The following is a 17897-nucleotide window of genomic DNA, read 5'->3' as shown; positions in this document are numbered from 1 at the left end:
AGGAAACCATGAGTAAAAAAATCAGACACAAAAAATACCTAATAATTCAAACAGACTCTCTTTAAGAAATAAATGGGCCCATTAAAAGGTCAACAAAACAGAACTCTAATCAGAAATAGCATTTAACAAACTGGCCTAACCAAATGAGACAGATTGATCTAATAAACTACAGGAGTAAAATATTTTAAGTTCAAAGTTGGATGCCACATGAACAATGACTAAAATACATATAGAAATGTAAAGACCCAAAGCCCTTTGCTGCACTCCCACTGCAGATTTATGTAAGGTCACCACAGAGGGAAAACTAACCTTAACTATACTTACAGTTGAAGAGAGCTTCTTTTGTAACCCAGCTATTTTGAAGCTGCTGCTGGGACACCGATCACTGATTCACAAAGGCAGAAAACAGCAGCTTTCTTTAGCTCAATTATAAAAACCCTGTTGTGAGTTTGAGTATACTTGTTCCTTTATTATAAGAGTTACATGTCATTATGTTAGGTAACTTGCACCCCATGCTGCGAGCCTTGAGTATAGAGTACTTATTCTTTTATTATTAGATATCCAGTATTCTTTTAGGTGATGTAATCACTCTAGAAGTGTCACGGTTCTGGGTCAGTTCAGTTCTACTGCTCCCCTGTCTCGTTAGTCCAATCTCTCCCAGCTGTGTCTCCCTCCTGTTTCCCATTCCCTGATTACCACCCTGTGTATATTAGCCCTGTGTTTTCCTGTGCTCAGTGTCGCGTCGTACCCTCGCGTTATGCCTGTGTGTTTTTGGTCTCAGTGGTCACTTTATGTTTTGTTTGATGCCAGCAATAAAGCTGTGGTTTTCAGTTATATTTCCATCTCCGAGTCCTGCACTTGGATCCACATCTCCACCTGCCCGCCCACAGAGCCCTGACAAGAAGTGCATATAAAATATAAAACATATGCACAGAAAGTCACCTCTTTTACAATTAGTTTCCTGTTGTTTAATTATTTAATTATGAGTTGGTTTGGCCCACCTTTACAGTACAAAAAGATCACTTTAACCTATTACCTTGCACGCAAAGCATATACACCAGCACTCTAATAATAAAGATGATGTTGACTTTCATTTGCAGTGTTAAACTAAACTGTTCCTGTCCTCTTTTCCCACACAGTTCGAACTCCCATAGTCCATCTCCACCGAGCAGTTCAAACGCCTTCAGCCTGCTGAGCTCTGAGCAGGACAACCCTTCAACCAGCGGCTGCAGGTAAATGCACCACCTGTTGCTGTATAACCGAAGAAGCTTCTTGTCACTTCACAGGACATTCTCACTCTTTGGGCCACAAGAACACCTTACATAATAACACAACCAGCTATTGTGCCTGTTATTTAATCGCTTTCTGAGGGACTGTTTTCCTTGTCTGACTCGCCGCTGTGCGTGTATGTGTGCAACTTGCAGTAGCGAGGAGTCTGCCAAAGCCAAGACGCAGAAGGAGGTGATTAAAACTCTGAAAGAGCTGAAGCGTCACCTGCCTGCTGACAAGAGACACAATAACAAGTCGACCACGCTGAACACCCTGAAGTATGCACTTCGCTGTGTGAAACAGGTGGAAGGTGTGTACTGTCTAAAAGCGTCAGTTTGAGTTTCTCTTGTTTCGGTGGTCTGTTCCTCCTTCTTAGTAGCTACTTTTTTATTGAAACACTTAACATTCTGTGCAATTTACAGAATTTGCTCAAAGCCAAAGCCAAAAAGAAATAAAGGCATAACTTTGAGCAGGAGGGAATGTTTATGTAGGCAGCTTCCAGGTAATGATCTGTAAATGCTCACCTCATTCCTGCTGAAATGCTTACAGATGTTAATGGGTGGGCAGATGTTTACTTGTGACGCATTTCAGCATAGCACTGAGATTTAGGATTGCAGACTATTACAGCTCTGTCTTGGTAGTCTTATGTTGATACTATTTTGTTAGTTTTGCTAGTTTTCATCTACTCTGTGCTTATATTTTGAGCATATTCTGACAAAAATGTTCTGTGTATATTTCTTCTTTCAGCCAATGAGGAGTATTACCAGCTCCTGATGATCAATGACAGTCAGCCTCCAGGCCTGGATGTGTCTTCATACACAATAGAGGAGATCGATAGCATCACCTCTGAGTACACTCTCAAAAACAATGTAAGATCTTGAAGTAGCGTTTAAAACTGTTTTGTGCTCTTAAACAATAACAAAGACGCAAAGAAAAAGTCTTGTAATTATTATTTTTTTCCTCAAACCACAATTTCATGTCTTCAACAGGATATGTTTGCAGTTGCCGTGTCTCTTATCACTGGAAGGATAGTCTACATTTCTGACCAGGCTGCCTCCATCCTCAACTGTAAAAGAGATGTGTTCAGAAACACCAAGTTTGTGGAGTTTCTTACACCGCAGGATGTCAGCGTCTTTTACAGCTTCACGACGCCTTATCGCCTGCCCTCCTGGAGCATGTGCACTGGAGCAGGTATGGTGACGACACAGATCTCTGAAGTAATTGTTCTTATGGACCACCAGAAGGGATTTCTACTTTAATATAAGGACAGATTTCCAATACAATATTTTCAAGAACAGTTACAGTATAGGAAAAGAAAAGCCAAATAAGTACAAATATGGGTTTATCCAAGAGGGCTTAGCTTTTGAGCGTTTAAGTTAAATACAGACAAGTAATAAGAGGATGATGTCAGACCATCCATTACAAGTACCAGAACTATATAAAGACTTCACAGAAATGGAAAAACATCTGAGAGTCTATAATGAAGAGGCTTAGAGGTACATTATTCAGTTTATGTTCACCGGATTCAAGTTATCCATTTAAAACCGCTGATGTTTACCCCTTTTCACTCAGCTATATGGAACAGATCGAGCTGTCTCAGTCGTTAAAGCATAATCTGGAAATTATAATGGGTTGCCAAATGGGGAAGCTTTTAAAAGTCCACAAAAGAACAAAACGTGCAAATGTCCAAGACACAGTTTGAAATTGGATAATGAATACCCTTCATTTAATTTTCCCAGAGAGACTCTGTGTAACTGATAATGGCCAGCTTCACCAGTCAGTGTGGTGCCTTAAATCTTGTTTACACACAAAGACCCTTTTAGAGGTCCTGCATTTAAATCCCAGCTGAGCTCAATAAGACTAAATATACTCCATAAATCATTTACTCTTTCTCCCAATTAGGCCTGGAATTATTTTGGCCGGTGTACCATGTATGTTTAAATTCATTTAAAGTAAGTGCAGGGCTGGGCTTCCAAATGATGTTTATTGATGGAATTAATCAACCGTTGGACACCTACAGGAGACCAGACTCTCACCACCATTTGGCCGGATCGTGTTGCTTTTGAATTAAAACGTTTCTCTTCCCATTTCAGAGTCGTCCCCGCCTGACTGCATACAGGAGAAGTCCTTTTTCTGTCGTATCAGGTGGGTGGGTGCTGGGTCAAATGCAGTGTCGGGCCATCTGCTGCTCGTACCTGCTCTTAGTTCATATTCATACTTTCATTCCAGGCTAGATGCTTTTTCAATGAGTTTGTGACATCATATGCATAAAAACCTGTAAACAGCTGCTTTTTCCAGGCCAGCGTTAAAGACCATTTACATATTAACAACACACTTAGTATTTGTTAGGATGTCCCACAGACTTCTATAGCATTCTTTAAATCTTTTATTTTAAAGAATTCTTTTATTTAACTGTATATTTGAGCATTGGTCTGATTTATGGGGTCACATCAGAGGTCTAAAACCTTAAACAGAACAGCTATTTAAAGTTGTGCACACAAACATTCACTCCTATTTACTGTATAGAGAGATGGGTGGAAAATGACCACAGAGCGCCCCCATGTGTTCAGATTCTAAAATCCAAAAGCGATTAGACTACAACAGCGGTTCCCAACCTTTTTTGCGCCACGGACCGGTTTATGCCCGACAATATTTTCACGGACCGGCCTTTAAGGTGTCGCGGATAAATACAACAAAATAAAACTAGTACCGGTACCGAAAAAAGAAGATTTATTCATAGCACACGTGAAAAGACCCAGGAAAACCAAGTTAACGATAAAAACGATAACAAAATAACGCTGAAAACCGATAAAAACCCTGAAAACCATACGTTTCACACCTGAGCCTCAACTCTCGCGGCCCGGTACCAAACGACTCACGGACCGGTACCGGTCCGAGGCCCGGGGGTTGGGGACCGCTGGACTAGAGGGTATTTGTGCATACTTGACTCATGTAGGCCAGTCTCATCTTTGTTTGGCTCACTTTACCTCTTCTGCCTAATATCCAGCGGTGGTAAGGAGTGTGAGGGTGACCTGCAGTACTATCCATTCCGCATGACGCCTTACCTGATGAAGGTCCAGGACACAGTGCACACTGAAGACCAGTTCTGCTGCCTCCTTCTGGCTGAGAGGGTCCACTCTGGCTATGATGGTAAGAATATTGACAAACAGGCGCTAGAAGGCAAGATTATGTTTCTCCTAATTTGGCTTCTCTTCACCGGCTACCTATTAAATTCAGAGCTGAATTTAAATTTATTCTCCTCCTATAAAAGGTCTTGAGATATCAGACAGAGTCATATCTTAAAAGCCCTATTAGTACAATAATATCCTAATGGAGCACTTTGCTATCAAACTGCAGGCTTACTTGTGGTTCCTACAGTTTCTGAAAGTAGAATGGGAGGCCGAGCCTTCAGCTTTCAGACTGCTGTCCTGTGGAACTGACTCCCAGCCAGCGTTTAGAAGACTAACACCCTCTCTAATTTTAAAATTAGACTTAAAACTTCCCCTTTTCTTGAAGATTGTTGGGGTTTTCTCTCTGACATCGTAAGGTCTTCATCATACAATTTTAAAAAGTGTGTTAAGAAGACTGTCGTTGTGTTTTGGTGCTATATAAATTAAAGTGAACTGAACCTGTATTTTTTTTTTTTTTTTTTTATCCTTAAGCACCCAGAATTCCAACAGACAAGCGGATCTTCACCACCACTCACTCTCCAAACTGTGTGTTCCAGGATGTGGATGAGAGGTAAGCCAAGAATGCTTTTACTGCTGAATTTAAACTAAATGATCTCTGAAAAAGGTGCAAACATTTGGTGCTGTTGGCTGCTAACACTGCACTTTGTTTCAGGGCAGTACCTCTTCTTGGGTACCTCCCACAGGACCTGATTGGCACCCCAGTCCTCTGCCACCTGCATCCCAGTGACCGCCCGATCATGCTGGCTATTCACAGAAAGAGTGAGCCCACACAAAATTGACAGAAGAAACATCAACATCCAGTGTAAGCAGGGGAAATCAGCGCCTGTCTCAATCTGTTTGTTTTTCCTCTGCAGTCCTCCAGTGCGCAGGCCAACCGTTTGACCACTCGTCCATCAGGTTCTGTGCAAGAAATGGAGAGTACATCATCTTAGACACCAGCTGGTCCAGTTTTGTCAATCCTTGGAGCCGCAAGGTCTCCTTTGTTATTGGGAGACACAAAGTCCGCATGTAAGTATTTATTACCTAAACAAGTTGATACATACATTTAAATCAATAGTAGATTAATATTTGACCACGGCATATGTGACATTATAGAAACAAGTTCTTAATTGGATGACAAAGGCGCTTCACATAAAATGTGCTTGTTTACCAGGGGCCCCGTGAATGAAGACATTTTTATGGGCCCAGTCTCAGGCATCAGAGAGGTGAAGACCATGGACTCTGACGTCCAGGAGATTACTGAGCAGATCCATCGGCTCCTGCTACAGGTGAGGGGAAAAAACAAAACTAATATAAATTTTATAAGCTGAAAGGAAAAAAATTCAGTTGGAAGGTGGAAGAAAGAGCAACATTTCAAGACCCTACACAGACTAAGGATTGATCGAGGGAAGGTGTGAGGGACCAAGCAGCCAAAGCAAAGAGGACACAGGCAAAAAAGTGTCCTCAAAAAGGGTTTTCTTTATTTTAACCCTCAAAAAGTCCAAAATTAACAAAATTCAAAAACATACTTAGCAGGCCCATAAAAGAGGTCAACTAAATATAACTCTACGAAAAGTAATTTCCAGAAACTTAAACAAAACAAAGTGAGACACAACTTAACTCACAAACTGACCTAATTACAAACACACATGAGGGTAGCTTTTATAATGATTTGGCCAAACCATTTGAACACAATAGGGGGGGGAAACAAAAAACACACTAATATTAACTAAGCACAGAATAGCCTAACTAAACCTAAAACACCCCTGCTCCTGGTAAGCTCATGGTTGGTCCTGCTGAGCAGGCATTTTGTTCCCAGAGTCCTCAGCCACCCTTTTGCCCAGACAGGAAACAGCCACTGCCCAAACCCAGGTAACTCAAAGAAAGAGAAACATAATTAATATAACATAACATTTTAGAAAAACCACACAATGTTACTATGTGTGCGCCTCATAATACCAGTGTTAGGTTTAACCAAATGATTAATGAAGAAAACTGCAAAGCAAACTAATAAAGTAAAAAATGGACTAATTTACCCCTGTGTGGCTGATGCCATCACAGAAGGAGATTAACAGTTACTGTTATTGCAAGTGCAATGTCCTCTCTGTCCCTGGAAATAATCTCTTCATTTGTTCCTGTTTAATCTTTTTCTTTTGTCTTGTTTTTTTTGTAACCAGCCTGTTCATAACAGTGGGTCCAGTGGCTATGGTAGTCTGCACAGCAACGACCACTTTCTTGACATAGGCTCCTCTAACGAGAGCCTGTCGTACAGCAAGATGCATCAAGAGGAAGAGGACATGAGGGGCAAAGCCAGACCTGTGAGTAAACCCACAAACATGCATTATTTCTTAAACGCTGCATGCACTGCATTTACTGTTTGACATTTTAGTTTAGCATCCGAGTTTGAGTTCAGCAGCCTTGAAAACAAAGCACGTGTGCATGCATGTCGCAGATCAAACACAGTCCAAATACATGCATGTTAGGTTCACTGGCAAGTCTTACCTTGCATGTAAGGGATATGAAGCTCTCGAGTTGTATAGAAAAAAAGCACTGTATGTGTGACGAGGTAAATGTGGCTTGTAGTCTAAAGCGCACTGAGTAGTGAGTCATACTCACTTTCTCTTTATGGACGTCTGATTATTCAGCAGTTGGCAGTGAAACTATTCAGAATCTTCAACCTCAAGTTGCTGCTAACCACTAAGTAAATTATTCACTTGATTATATGGTGAAGAAGTGACTAAGGAAGGGAATTAGGTCACTGTTACAGCTCACTGCAGTGAATCCTTACCCATGTGGTCATGCTAGAATTGGTTAAGATGGCAACAGCACTTTTGCCTCAGGATTATGAAACAAATTTAGCCAAGATTAATATGAATTTAGTCTTAATATTCTTGTATTATTATTTTGAATGAAAAATCTGAGCAGATTGTAAATGATTGACTCTTGTTTGTCTATTACCAGCGAACTTTTCAAGAAATCTGCAAGGGAATTCATCTTCAGAAGAGAGAAGAGCAGCAGACGGCAAAGCCAGACAACAAAAAAAGCAATAGCAGTAAGTCCAGTGAATAATTATCTGCATATTTGCTAATTGCAGAGCTAATTTTTTGCAAATTGTTCAGTCGCTGATACCATGAGGTGATTTCATATTAATCTTAGACACTAATGCCTAATTTGTCTGCTGCAGAGTCTGTACACAAGAAGAGCCAAGCCGTGGTGCGACCCAAAGACTCGGCTGCTCCTGTTAACTGGAAGGAGGCGGGATCAGCTATGGAGGAGAGCAGAGCCTCTTTCCAGGAGGACCTGGCCTTCAATGATCAGACTGTATACTCCTACCAGCAGATCAGCTGCCTGGACAGTGTTATCAGGTACAGAGATGACTCATTAGAAGAAAATCCCAGCCATTAGCATTGCTCATCCCATGTAGAGGGACTTTATATGTTCCTGTAATACGTAATGGATACAAAGAAAGTTCAGCAAGTTCTCTGTATCATATTTCTCTGTTACTGACCCCAATCAATGTTTTACCAGGGAGGAATTGGAAAGAATTGTTACTATAAAATTCAACCTTTACAGAGTTCCTAAAGTTCTTGATTGTCTTTGACTTTTACAATCGGGTATTATAAGCATAAATACTAATTTTGTGATTGAAAAATCCCTGTAGGTACTTGGAGAGCTGTAATGTTCCCATCACCATGAAAAGGAAATGCCAGTCTCTCTCTAACACCACGTCCTCAAACTCTGATGAGGACAAACAGAAGGGATCCAGCAGCATGCAGGTGTCTAATGGTATGTGGCACTACTTCAGATCATCTAAAATAAGAATAACACAAACCTCTTACCTTTTTATTTATCATGCAAAGTTACAGCCTTCTAAGGCTTTCAGACTCTTCCCTTTAAACTTCTCTATCAGACTCTTCTACAATACCACTTCCTTGTCAGTAGTTCCTGTTCTCTGTTCTCTTTGGCAGAATCATCCTTGTTGAAGGATCAGTCTGGTCTCTCTGCTTTGGATGATCAAGATAAAAAGTCCACTGACGCAGCCACAGCGGTAGTGGGCACTTCGCGGCCCCTACCTGTACCAAACAAACCAGAAAGTGTGGTGTCCATAACCAGCCAGTGTAGCTACAGTAGCACCATAGTGCATGTTGGGGACAAGAAACCTCAACCCGAGTCAGGTACAGTGACGTGAAAAAGTACTGACCTCCAACCAGATTCCCTCTATTGTTGCATATTTAATATACTGGAACTCTACAGGTATCTGATTATTAAGACAAAAAAATGTTGTTCGATGTGAATCGCACACTCTTCAGCTTATTTCTGTTTAAAGAGCACTACAGAGTACTAAAAAATCACTGATTTGGAGTGATATTGGCGACTGTAACGGATGCAACAGATTGTTGTTGTTTTTTTAAACCTATTACTGTGGATATTTTAGTGTTTTTTACTTCATGTATGCAAAAAATCCTTTTCTGCCTCTTGGAGATCTGAAATGTCTCAGTGTGGAAAAATATTCAATAATAGAAGAAATCAGAGGAAAATGGCTTCTCACTGCACTGTAAATGCAGCCTGTATGTGTACGTGCTGATTTATGTGTGGCTGTGTGTTTGTGATGCTGTAGCTTATCAGCAAAACCTTCAATACAGGAAGAAAAAACAATGGCAAATTTTCAGTTCAAGTTCCAGTATGTATGAAGTGTGTTTGTGTCCTATTTGAAATAACTGCAAAGGTTTATGATGGGGGGGGGGGGGCAAAAACACATGCACACACACTATGGCAGTTTAACACACTAGACTGCCATAAATATACTCAGTTACAGAGAGTTTAGACAGAGCCAGTCAGTAGGAAAAACTGGTTTAAAAGGCAAAAAGCTAAAATGGCTCGATTGTCTGCACCAAAGCCCTGTATGAATTAAATAAGGATTATTTTAAACCTGAAACCATGCAAAGCTACTCTGCAGTTCAAACATGTAACATAATAATCCACCTTTAGTTCAGAATAACAAAACCAACAGTTATGTCTATAGCTTCTGTTCTCTGAAGGAGAGGACTGAGGTACAACACGTGTAGTATAGGATATCGCACCCCATACTATGTGCTGTACTGAGTGAATCGACTGAAAATGAACTGAGCTATTTATGCAAAAATGCAGCAAAACTCTCACTGATTGTGCATCGCTTCATCTTAATACCTCAGCCCAATTTCTCTATATTCATTGGCTGTAACTGTTGTACTTCACTGCGATGTCTTAACTGTGCAGTTGCTTTACAGACTGTTGGCTTTGAACGTGGTTCCCAATTTGTGTGAGCCTTTCTTTCAGTGTGTCATTATATGTTCCAGTGTAGGCTACTGCATTGTTTCCTCTATGTTGCTTTTCTCTTTGTCGCTTTTAATAATAAAATGTTGTTTTGCATTAAAAACCCCACCTTCTGTTGCTTTACAGCTTATTAAAGTTATTCTCTTGCTGTCATTCATGCAGAGATCATAGAGGACGTACCGGGCGCAGGGGAAGTGGCCGAATCCAGCCAGAACCTTGCGGCTCCTCCGTGTGCATTTTCACCTCCCAGTCAGGAGAGAGAGTGCTACAAGAAGCTGGGCTTGACCAAGCAGGTTTTGGCAGCACATACGCAGAAGGAGGAGCAGGCCTTTCTGTGTCACTTCAGAGAGCTTCGCAGACTCTCCCCCCTCGAAGCAAACTGCTCCGAGTACCTGGAGCGTCAGAAAGAACAGATCGGCAGCGATGGTACAACTAAACACCAACCCCATACTGACACAGGAAGGATAATTCTGGCTCACTGCAATTTACGTCCATGTCTATTTATAACCTGTTCAATCTCTATTTATAATTTATGACTCATTTCGTTGATTAAAAATCTTCGGAGATGGTGACATGGCTTTAAAAAAGACTAGAAATAGAGTAACAGACACAAACTAACTTTGAAATTAATCCCAAAGCTAGAGGAGTTTTATTTTGAAGAAAAAAAAGTAAGTGACAAAAAAATATTATCAGGAATATTCTCTACAGTTTACTGACTGGCTCCCTGTTTCAACCTTAATCTGTTATATTTCCACTAGCTATGACTGCACAGTATATTTGTTTCAGTGCAAATTTTCATGAAAACTTTAAATAAAATATTTTTTTTCATTTTCTTGATCGTCTAGTTGCACCTGCTGTTCGACCCAAACAGGGTGGAGCGTTTGCAGAGCCAACCACACGGAGAAGCACGCGGAATAAGAAGACCAAATCAAAGCGTGCTAAACAGGTCGAGTCCTCCGACAGCACAGTGTCCCATCAAGGACCACAGCTGCAGCGGCCTTCTTTTCCAAACTACAGCCTTAACCAGACATCTTGGTCTCCCTCTGAGGCAACGCAGACGGCTTTTCCCATGGCCTACCCTACCGTGATGCCAGGCTACCCTCTCCAGGTTTACCCCAGAGCTGAGTCCATAGCTCCACGGACAGATACCACTACACAAAACTTTAGGGACAGCCAGGGTGCTCAAGCCACTCCTGGCCCCTCATCCATCCATTCTGCTCCCTACACCTCCCCCATGGTCACCCCCATTGTGGCTCTAGTACTCCCTAACTACCTGTACCCTGTAATGGGCCCCGGTCCTCCACCACAGCAGCCAGTGTACCAAGCAGAGACTGGGGTCTTCCCCACCCAAACATTGCCTTTTGCTCAGGCTGCCTTTCCATTCCCACCTTCCTTCAGCGGTCAGACTCAGTTCAACATTCAGACCAATTTTACTCCTCCTCAAGCAGCAGGCAGCTCAACTCCATCATTCTGCTTCCCACCATCCTCGGAAATCCCTAAGCCTTCCGTTGAAGGACAGTCTCGGTCCTCAACGCCACAGTCTGGAGGAGCTGAAGGCCAGGCCTCCCCTCGCTTATTCCAGTCACGCTGCAGCTCACCCCTTAACCTGCTGGAGCTGGAACTGAACGTCGACAGGCAGGACGGTGCGATGCTCCCCTCTGGAGGACGAGGAAATACTGCAGCTGAGAGGGAGCAAACAGCAAGTGCCAGCCAGCCTAAGGAGAGGGAACTGAATCAGGTAAACAAGGAAATACAACTTCCCTTTGTCCTGTTTTTTTTTCCCACCTGGATCCTTCTTAATCTGTCTGAATTCAGCATCCCACAGTGTTAATGAATTTTAACGTCGTGGGCTCCCTTTATAGGCTGTGGCATGTTCCCCCATAAAGTTCGCTATATATGCATCTCAGTTTGTGGGCTTTAATGGCGTTATGACAGTGATTTTATCCAAAATTATTTCCACTAAATAACTCCTGTTTTGCTATTGTAAAAACTCCTCCGATTAAATGTGGCCCAGGGTGTGTTAATCATGTTATTATTCCTTACACCCTTTAGCCATCTCTCAGTCTCCTTGGTCCTCCAGGACCGTTGTATTTCGGGGGTACAGCCTGTTTCTGTGAGCGTTTGTCTTGGGATAAAGTGTGCTCTAGGCTGAGTGCTTTCAGCAACGAGGTAGGCGAATCATCGTAAAACCTCCGCACTTTTCAAATCCCATTTCTTCCCGATTCCATGTCAACTGTTACAGTTACTGTTTTCCTTTTCATGACTTATGAGTATTATTATTGCTTGTTCAGTAGACACTGATTTTTAGCTGAAGCATGACAATGAAAACCGCCTAAGAAGCATAATAAAACCTGGAGGCACGTGCCCTCTTGAGGAAGTTAATTGCAGGATAGTATTCTGTATGTGCACCTTTGGAATAATCCAGTTTTAATAATTGGTTATAAAATGAGAACTGATCTTTATTTAACTGACCATTACAAACACCAAAACACGCACAATTTAAGTTTTCTCTGTTTTTCAATCAACACAGCCATTAAGTATTTGTTGTGCTAGAAGGAAAATAACCCAAAATATTATGTTTAACTGGTCAGAAATGCTCTGGTAGAAGAAACTTCAAATGTTTTTGGTAGCTGTGGGTTGAAGAGCATATTTTTCTGCCAAATTTTGGACTTCTCTTCCTCAGCTCAGCCAGATTCACAAGATGTCTGAAGTGAAGCGCTCTCTTGAGTTCATTTAACTGTGTCTCTGGGGTTTGACTGGATACTGGACAGATTTTTCTCTATTTGTAGTTATTCTGCAGTGGGTTTATTTCCAGGCCCAGAAAAACTCAAATCATGATCTTTTTTCTACCGTACAGTGCACATAGCGTGTATGTTCTCCCCAAACAATTCAACCCATCTTTCCTCAGTTCAAAAAAAGCATTATAGAGTGTCATATTGACAAGTTGAGGCACACGGTAAGATCAGCTTCCGCTGGCGTCCTGCTGCAGATTCCATCCTTCATCTCTCACCTTTTTAAATAAGTCAATTCAATTTTATTTACACAGCGCCAAATCACAACAACAGTCGCCTCAAGGCGTAAAGTGGACCTTACAATAATACATACAGAGAAAAACCCAACAATCATATGACGCCCTGTGAGCAAGCTCTTTGGCGACAGTGGGAAGGAAAAACTCCCTTTTAACAGGAAGAAACCTCCGCAGGACCAGGCACAGGCAGGGGCGGGCATCTGCTGCAACCGGTTGGGGTGAGAGAAGGAAGACAGGATAAAAGACATGCTGTGGAAGAGAGACAGAGGTTAATAACAAGTGTGATTCAATGCAGAGGTCAAGTTCTCTCTTCACACATGCCAACAGTGTGATTTGACTTACTGGATTGGATATCTCCAGTGGGGTTTTTAAAGCTTGTAGCCCATGGGTCTACTATACTGTGGGTGTTTGAACTATGTGCTTCATATTACTGAAGACGATACACTAATTTGTGTGTTAGTCCTTTAAAAAAAAAATGCATTTTTCATAGTTGTTACTTTGATGAAGATCAGACCACACTTAAACTGATGCAGCTACTTCTAAATGGTTCACCTTCGTATTTTTTCCATTGCACATACACTGATTTTAGCATGAAGGACTTCCACAGCTGTGGGAACCTGATTCACAATTAAACATGTGGAGGGGGGTATTGTTGCTTGTATCGTACCGAGATGATATAATGAAGAAAGGAAAAATGGTTTGCAGCCATCTTCTGTATTTTGCAAATGCTTTTCTAATTATAATATACATATTGCATTCATGAATTATTGGCTTCCCTCACTTTAAATTAGCTGGAAAAGGATCAGGATCATGTATCTAATTTAAATCAACTACACTGGTCTCCTTGGATCCTTGTGAACCAAGGAGTGTTTGCTGAGAATGACCGTTTTTATGATTAAGCAGAAAATGCTCCCAGGTGAGTCTTTAAAATCTGAGGCAGGATGCAAAACGGCAAGAGAAACGGCGTCTGCGAGTGTAATGAATGCTTCAGTGTGAGGACCTGAATCCTGCTCCTCTGATGTGGTGTTCTTTCAATATTTGTTTTTGCAGACAAGCTCGCAATGTGACGCTAACAACAGTGATGCCAACTCTTCATCCAGTGACATGCTGAACATTATCCTCCAAGAGGACTCCTTTTCGGGCACCGGCTCAGCCACCTCAGGGTCCATGGGCTACAGAACTTCAGCCAGCGGCACTTCGAATAGCGGGACGTCTGAGGGCAGGACGTCAGCCAGCGGAGTCTCAGGTAGTCTTACAGTTACAACCACGTGTTTTAACTTGTGATTGCTATACAGATTTGAAGTTTTTGTCCAAGTTCTTTTTTTTTTTTTTAACAGAGCAAGCGATTTTCAACATGGAAAGCTTTTAAAACTACATAATTTGTCATATGATCATCAACTTACTTGGCCTCTAACAATACTCTGCTCTTTGGCTCTTCTCAGAAAGCACCAACAGTAGCAAATACTTTGGCAGTGTGGACTCATCGGTGCACAGCCAGAAGGTCAAAGGTCATATGAGCGGCAGAGATGGAAGACACGGCAGAATGGAGCAGAGCGACCATATCACAAAGTATGTACTGCAGGACCCGCTGTGGCTGCTCATGGCTAACACAGATGAGAAGGTCATGATGACCTATCAGCTGGCCTCGCGGTGAGTGGGAGAATGGGGCTCAGCCAGTGAGGAGTAGGATAAGTGGCCCTGTAGACACTGTGGTGCGGTAGTTATTCACCATCTGTTTGTAATGGAAGGTTCCTCAGTAATGCACTAGTGATAAGGCTGTGTGCGTGTGCAGGAAACTTGGTGTGGGATGCCTGAAGGCAACAGCTTGCTAAAAGACTGTTTAACCGAGTCCCCACCATTGGAAAGCGTATGCGCAGTTTTAACCCACCCTGTGAAACTGCTTTACATTCATCACTAGCTAGCTTTGATCTCAGGTGAACCACTGGCTGAATAGATGTTTAACTACACATTTAATCCCATTTAATATAAAAAGAAGTGCAATTTCAACAGTAAGACTGCACATGAAGAAATGATGCTGTTGTATGATGATGCTGTCTGGTGATGGTCAGAGGGCCCTGGTGGCCCGGTGGCGCCAGTGTCCGGCAGCCTCGCCTCAGTGCGCCCCAGGGCAGCTGTGGCTACAGTGTAGCTTGCCATCACCAGTGTGTGAATGTGTGTGTGAATGACTGAATGTAGTGTAAAGCGGGTCCTTAGGGACTAAGTAAAGCGCTATACAAATACAGGCCATTTACCATTTAAATGCAAGAAATCTGTCAGCACAAATAAATAAATGTGTTAAATTACAAAAAAGGCCCACTGCCCAGAAAATATTCAATATAAATTCTGGCATCCTTATTCTAATAGGATTAGATTAGTGCTAGTTTACAAGGCTTCTACTGGGATGCTGACTGACTACCACATCTTCTAGAGAAAGAAGCACCCTTTTCAGGCAGCATCACTTGATATACTCAGACTCTTTATGCATCTACCACACACTCCCTTAACTGTGGTAGCAAATGTTCATCTTCCTGTTGTGTTGCATCATCTCTGTGTAAGAGGGAGCACGGAAACTTTTTGTGTTCAGTGTTTGTAAATGTGGAGGAAAAGAGAAACTGCAATCTGTAATCATGACACAGAAGCTCCAACCCTGATGGTTGTAGTAAGACTTTTGACCACTAGATGGAATCCTCACAACAAAAGAGATCTGCTGTGTTGGGTGTGAGGAGCCTGACAGCGAAACTTTGTTTGAACATAAAAGTAATAAATTATCCAAAAGTGCAACATAAGCATGCAAATCAAAGCTTCCAGTGTTGTTTATCTGAGCATTTGTCACACGTGTGAGCTGAATCGTGACCGTGTCTGTGCGTTTCATTGTGTCTGCAGTGATATTGAAAAGGTGCTGAGAGAAGACAAAGAGAAACTGAGGCTGCTGCAGAAGAGCCAACCGCGCTTCTCTGAAGAGCAGAAGAAGGAGCTGATCGAGGTTCACCCCTGGATCAAGAAGGGAGGTTTACCCAAAGCCATAGATATCAAGGTAGAATTGAATACCCCTTCCAGTTCAGATATCCACTGTTAATGTAAACATAATGCCTCATTTACACCTGAACATGTTTTTCCAGATGTGCTCCTGCTGTGATGACGCCTTAGAGGCAGCGACGGCGGTACAGGATCAGCCGTACCAAGACCTCGATGAATCTGAGACCGCCGAAATATCCTGCCACGGCTCTCCTTCGGCCTCCGACTCTCAAACACAGACGGCGGCACAATAAGCTTCTCAAAGTGTCCAGAGTGACTTTGTTAGCCACTGGCTTGCAGCCTTTGAAGAGGGACCAGTTTTAAATGTGCTCTTACTGTTTCTCTCTTGCTGTTCTGTGAGTTATTCCTGTGTAGGTGCCAGCAAGAAAACTGGATAAAACAGTCCAGATTTTTGTAGAATGTGAACATGTGTAGTAGATTAATTACATTATATTTTAATCTACTTTTTAATTGTTCACTATGTTGTTGCTTGAGGAATTGCTGGTCTCTAAGACTGCACCTGTTTGTTGCGTCATCCCTTTTGTAGCATGTTGCCATGTGTGGCTCTTAATGGTTTTTATATAGACTTGATTACCAGATGCTGAGCCCAATAAAGGGAAAGAGAAAGTGTGCCCGCACGCCAGGCACCACCACAGAGGTCAAACAAACATCAGTCAGCTGGGGGCTGCTCTCGGTGGCTCTGTGGTGTTTGATGAATTCAGTATTTCGTGGCGTTTCCCGAGTTGCAACGGCACTTCTGTCATTCATACACATCAGACACCAAATGAGCACAAGTGCACTTTGTGTGTTGGATAAAGAACATAAATGAGACTCCTGTGGGTCTGATATTCATTCTGCTGATGCCTGTAGTCAATTGGGGGATCTCAGCTGTTAAACATAGAGGGAAAAGATGTCCAATGTTGTACAAGCATTGCTGATCAAGTGATGGAGTTGATTTAAGCTTGCACTGAGTTGGGGGTGAGGGTGTGAGGCACATATGCTACACTGATTCACATAATGTCATACTTTTAAAAAAATCTCATTTCAAAATTTGTACACTTGTCATTTGGTGACACATTACTAAAAGCAGCTATAGATATTTTTTTTTCATTCAGCAGATTTCCTTTCACCTGTTTCTGGTGAAATGCAGCGTTTTTGTTTTTCAGCTGTGACACTCACTTAAAAAAAAAAAAAAAAAAAACTTTAACGTATTTCAAAGCTTGTGTTGGTGTTTGCAACACTCTGACTCTAGGCATATGTATAGGCTATATTTTTACATAAAATAACTGATAACTGTTTCTCTATAAATGAGTCAATGTGTTTTTAAGTTATGGTATTTAAAAAAAAAAGTTTAAAAAGCAAACTGGACCAAAAGAATTAATATTATTTATTATAAGCTCTATTTTGAAAATGTGAATTGCATAATCAACACTAGGAAAGCCGCTCATCACAAACTGAAAAGTACCGAGCTGCATGTTTAGGGTGGGTGGTTATTGTAAAGACATTATTGTGGTTTTCCCCAGTTTTGAAGTGTGCTGCATGACGCTCGACGTGGTCTGATGTTGCAATCATAAACAAGGAGAGGAACATCCTGAACAGACTGAAGCTCGTTACTGTTCAGAACAAACACTTCAGGCTGACTTTAGGTTTCACTGTTATAAAGCAGCTCGGACGTCAGGTGGCTGAAGAGTTTTTTCACTTTGAAGCCCATGCTGTTGTTTTGAGTCTCTTTGTTTGGTCTCTTTTTTTGGGGGGGTGGTCTTAAAACAGACACTGACATACACATTTTTATTTTTGTTTTTCTTATTTTTCAAAGGAAATGATTCCGATATGTTTGCTAACTTTTCTCAAAATAAAATGTTGCATAACTTAAAGCAAAGTGTGTCGTGCACCTTCTTTGCCAGTCCAACAACGACAAATAAGGAAGAGACGGAATGATTTCTGCAGACTGAAAAAAAAACAAAAACGAATGTTCCGATATCTTAAACTTAGCAGTATTTCTCAACAGTGTCTGCAGAGCCCTAAATGCAGTTTAATTACAATTCTGCCCCAAATCCCTGGATGAATATATGGATAGCAAAGTAACCTGATATATTTACTTG

At 41.7% G+C, this 17897-nt stretch overlaps 1 protein-coding gene across 4 annotated transcripts in view; it reads left to right on the top strand.

Moving 5' to 3' along the window:
• Positions 1-17668, top strand: part of per2 (period circadian clock 2) — a 33746-nt gene extending 16078 nt beyond the window's left edge. Inside the window, exons 3-24 of one of the 4 annotated variants that reach the window (XM_087832498.1) lie at positions 1140-1232; positions 1425-1579; positions 2017-2138; positions 2259-2460; positions 3363-3414; positions 4277-4419; positions 4932-5010; positions 5113-5219; positions 5315-5468; positions 5614-5728; positions 6617-6757; positions 7401-7491; positions 7624-7804; positions 8101-8225; positions 8408-8614; positions 9915-10178; positions 10598-11490; positions 11805-11921; positions 13831-14026; positions 14223-14349; positions 15664-15814; positions 15900-17668. In XM_087832498.1, coding sequence (XP_087688624.1) covers positions 1140-1232; positions 1425-1579; positions 2017-2138; positions 2259-2460; positions 3363-3414; positions 4277-4419; positions 4932-5010; positions 5113-5219; positions 5315-5468; positions 5614-5728; positions 6617-6757; positions 7401-7491; positions 7624-7804; positions 8101-8225; positions 8408-8614; positions 9915-10178; positions 10598-11490; positions 11805-11921; positions 13831-14026; positions 14223-14349; positions 15664-15814; positions 15900-16049 — 3865 coding nt within the window. In that variant the 3' untranslated portion in view covers positions 16050-17668. Of the gene's footprint in view, positions 1-1139; positions 1233-1424; positions 1580-2016; positions 2139-2258; positions 2461-3362; positions 3415-4276; positions 4420-4931; positions 5011-5112; positions 5220-5314; positions 5469-5613; positions 5729-6616; positions 6758-7400; positions 7492-7623; positions 7805-8100; positions 8226-8407; positions 8615-9914; positions 10179-10597; positions 11491-11804; positions 11922-13830; positions 14027-14222; positions 14431-15663; positions 15815-15899 lie in introns of all 4 variants that reach the window. The other 3 variants (XM_087832496.1, XM_087832500.1, XM_087832499.1) reach the window with 3 other exon arrangements.
• Positions 17669-17897: the final 229 nt, after the last annotated feature.

The sequence above is a fragment of the Neolamprologus brichardi genome, chromosome 18, assembly GCF_056152115.1.
Source record: "Neolamprologus brichardi isolate AB-2024 chromosome 18, ASM5615211v1, whole genome shotgun sequence".
Classification (NCBI taxonomy): domain Eukaryota; kingdom Metazoa; phylum Chordata; class Actinopteri; order Cichliformes; family Cichlidae; genus Neolamprologus; species Neolamprologus brichardi.
This window is presented reverse-complemented; position numbering and strand designations above follow the sequence as displayed.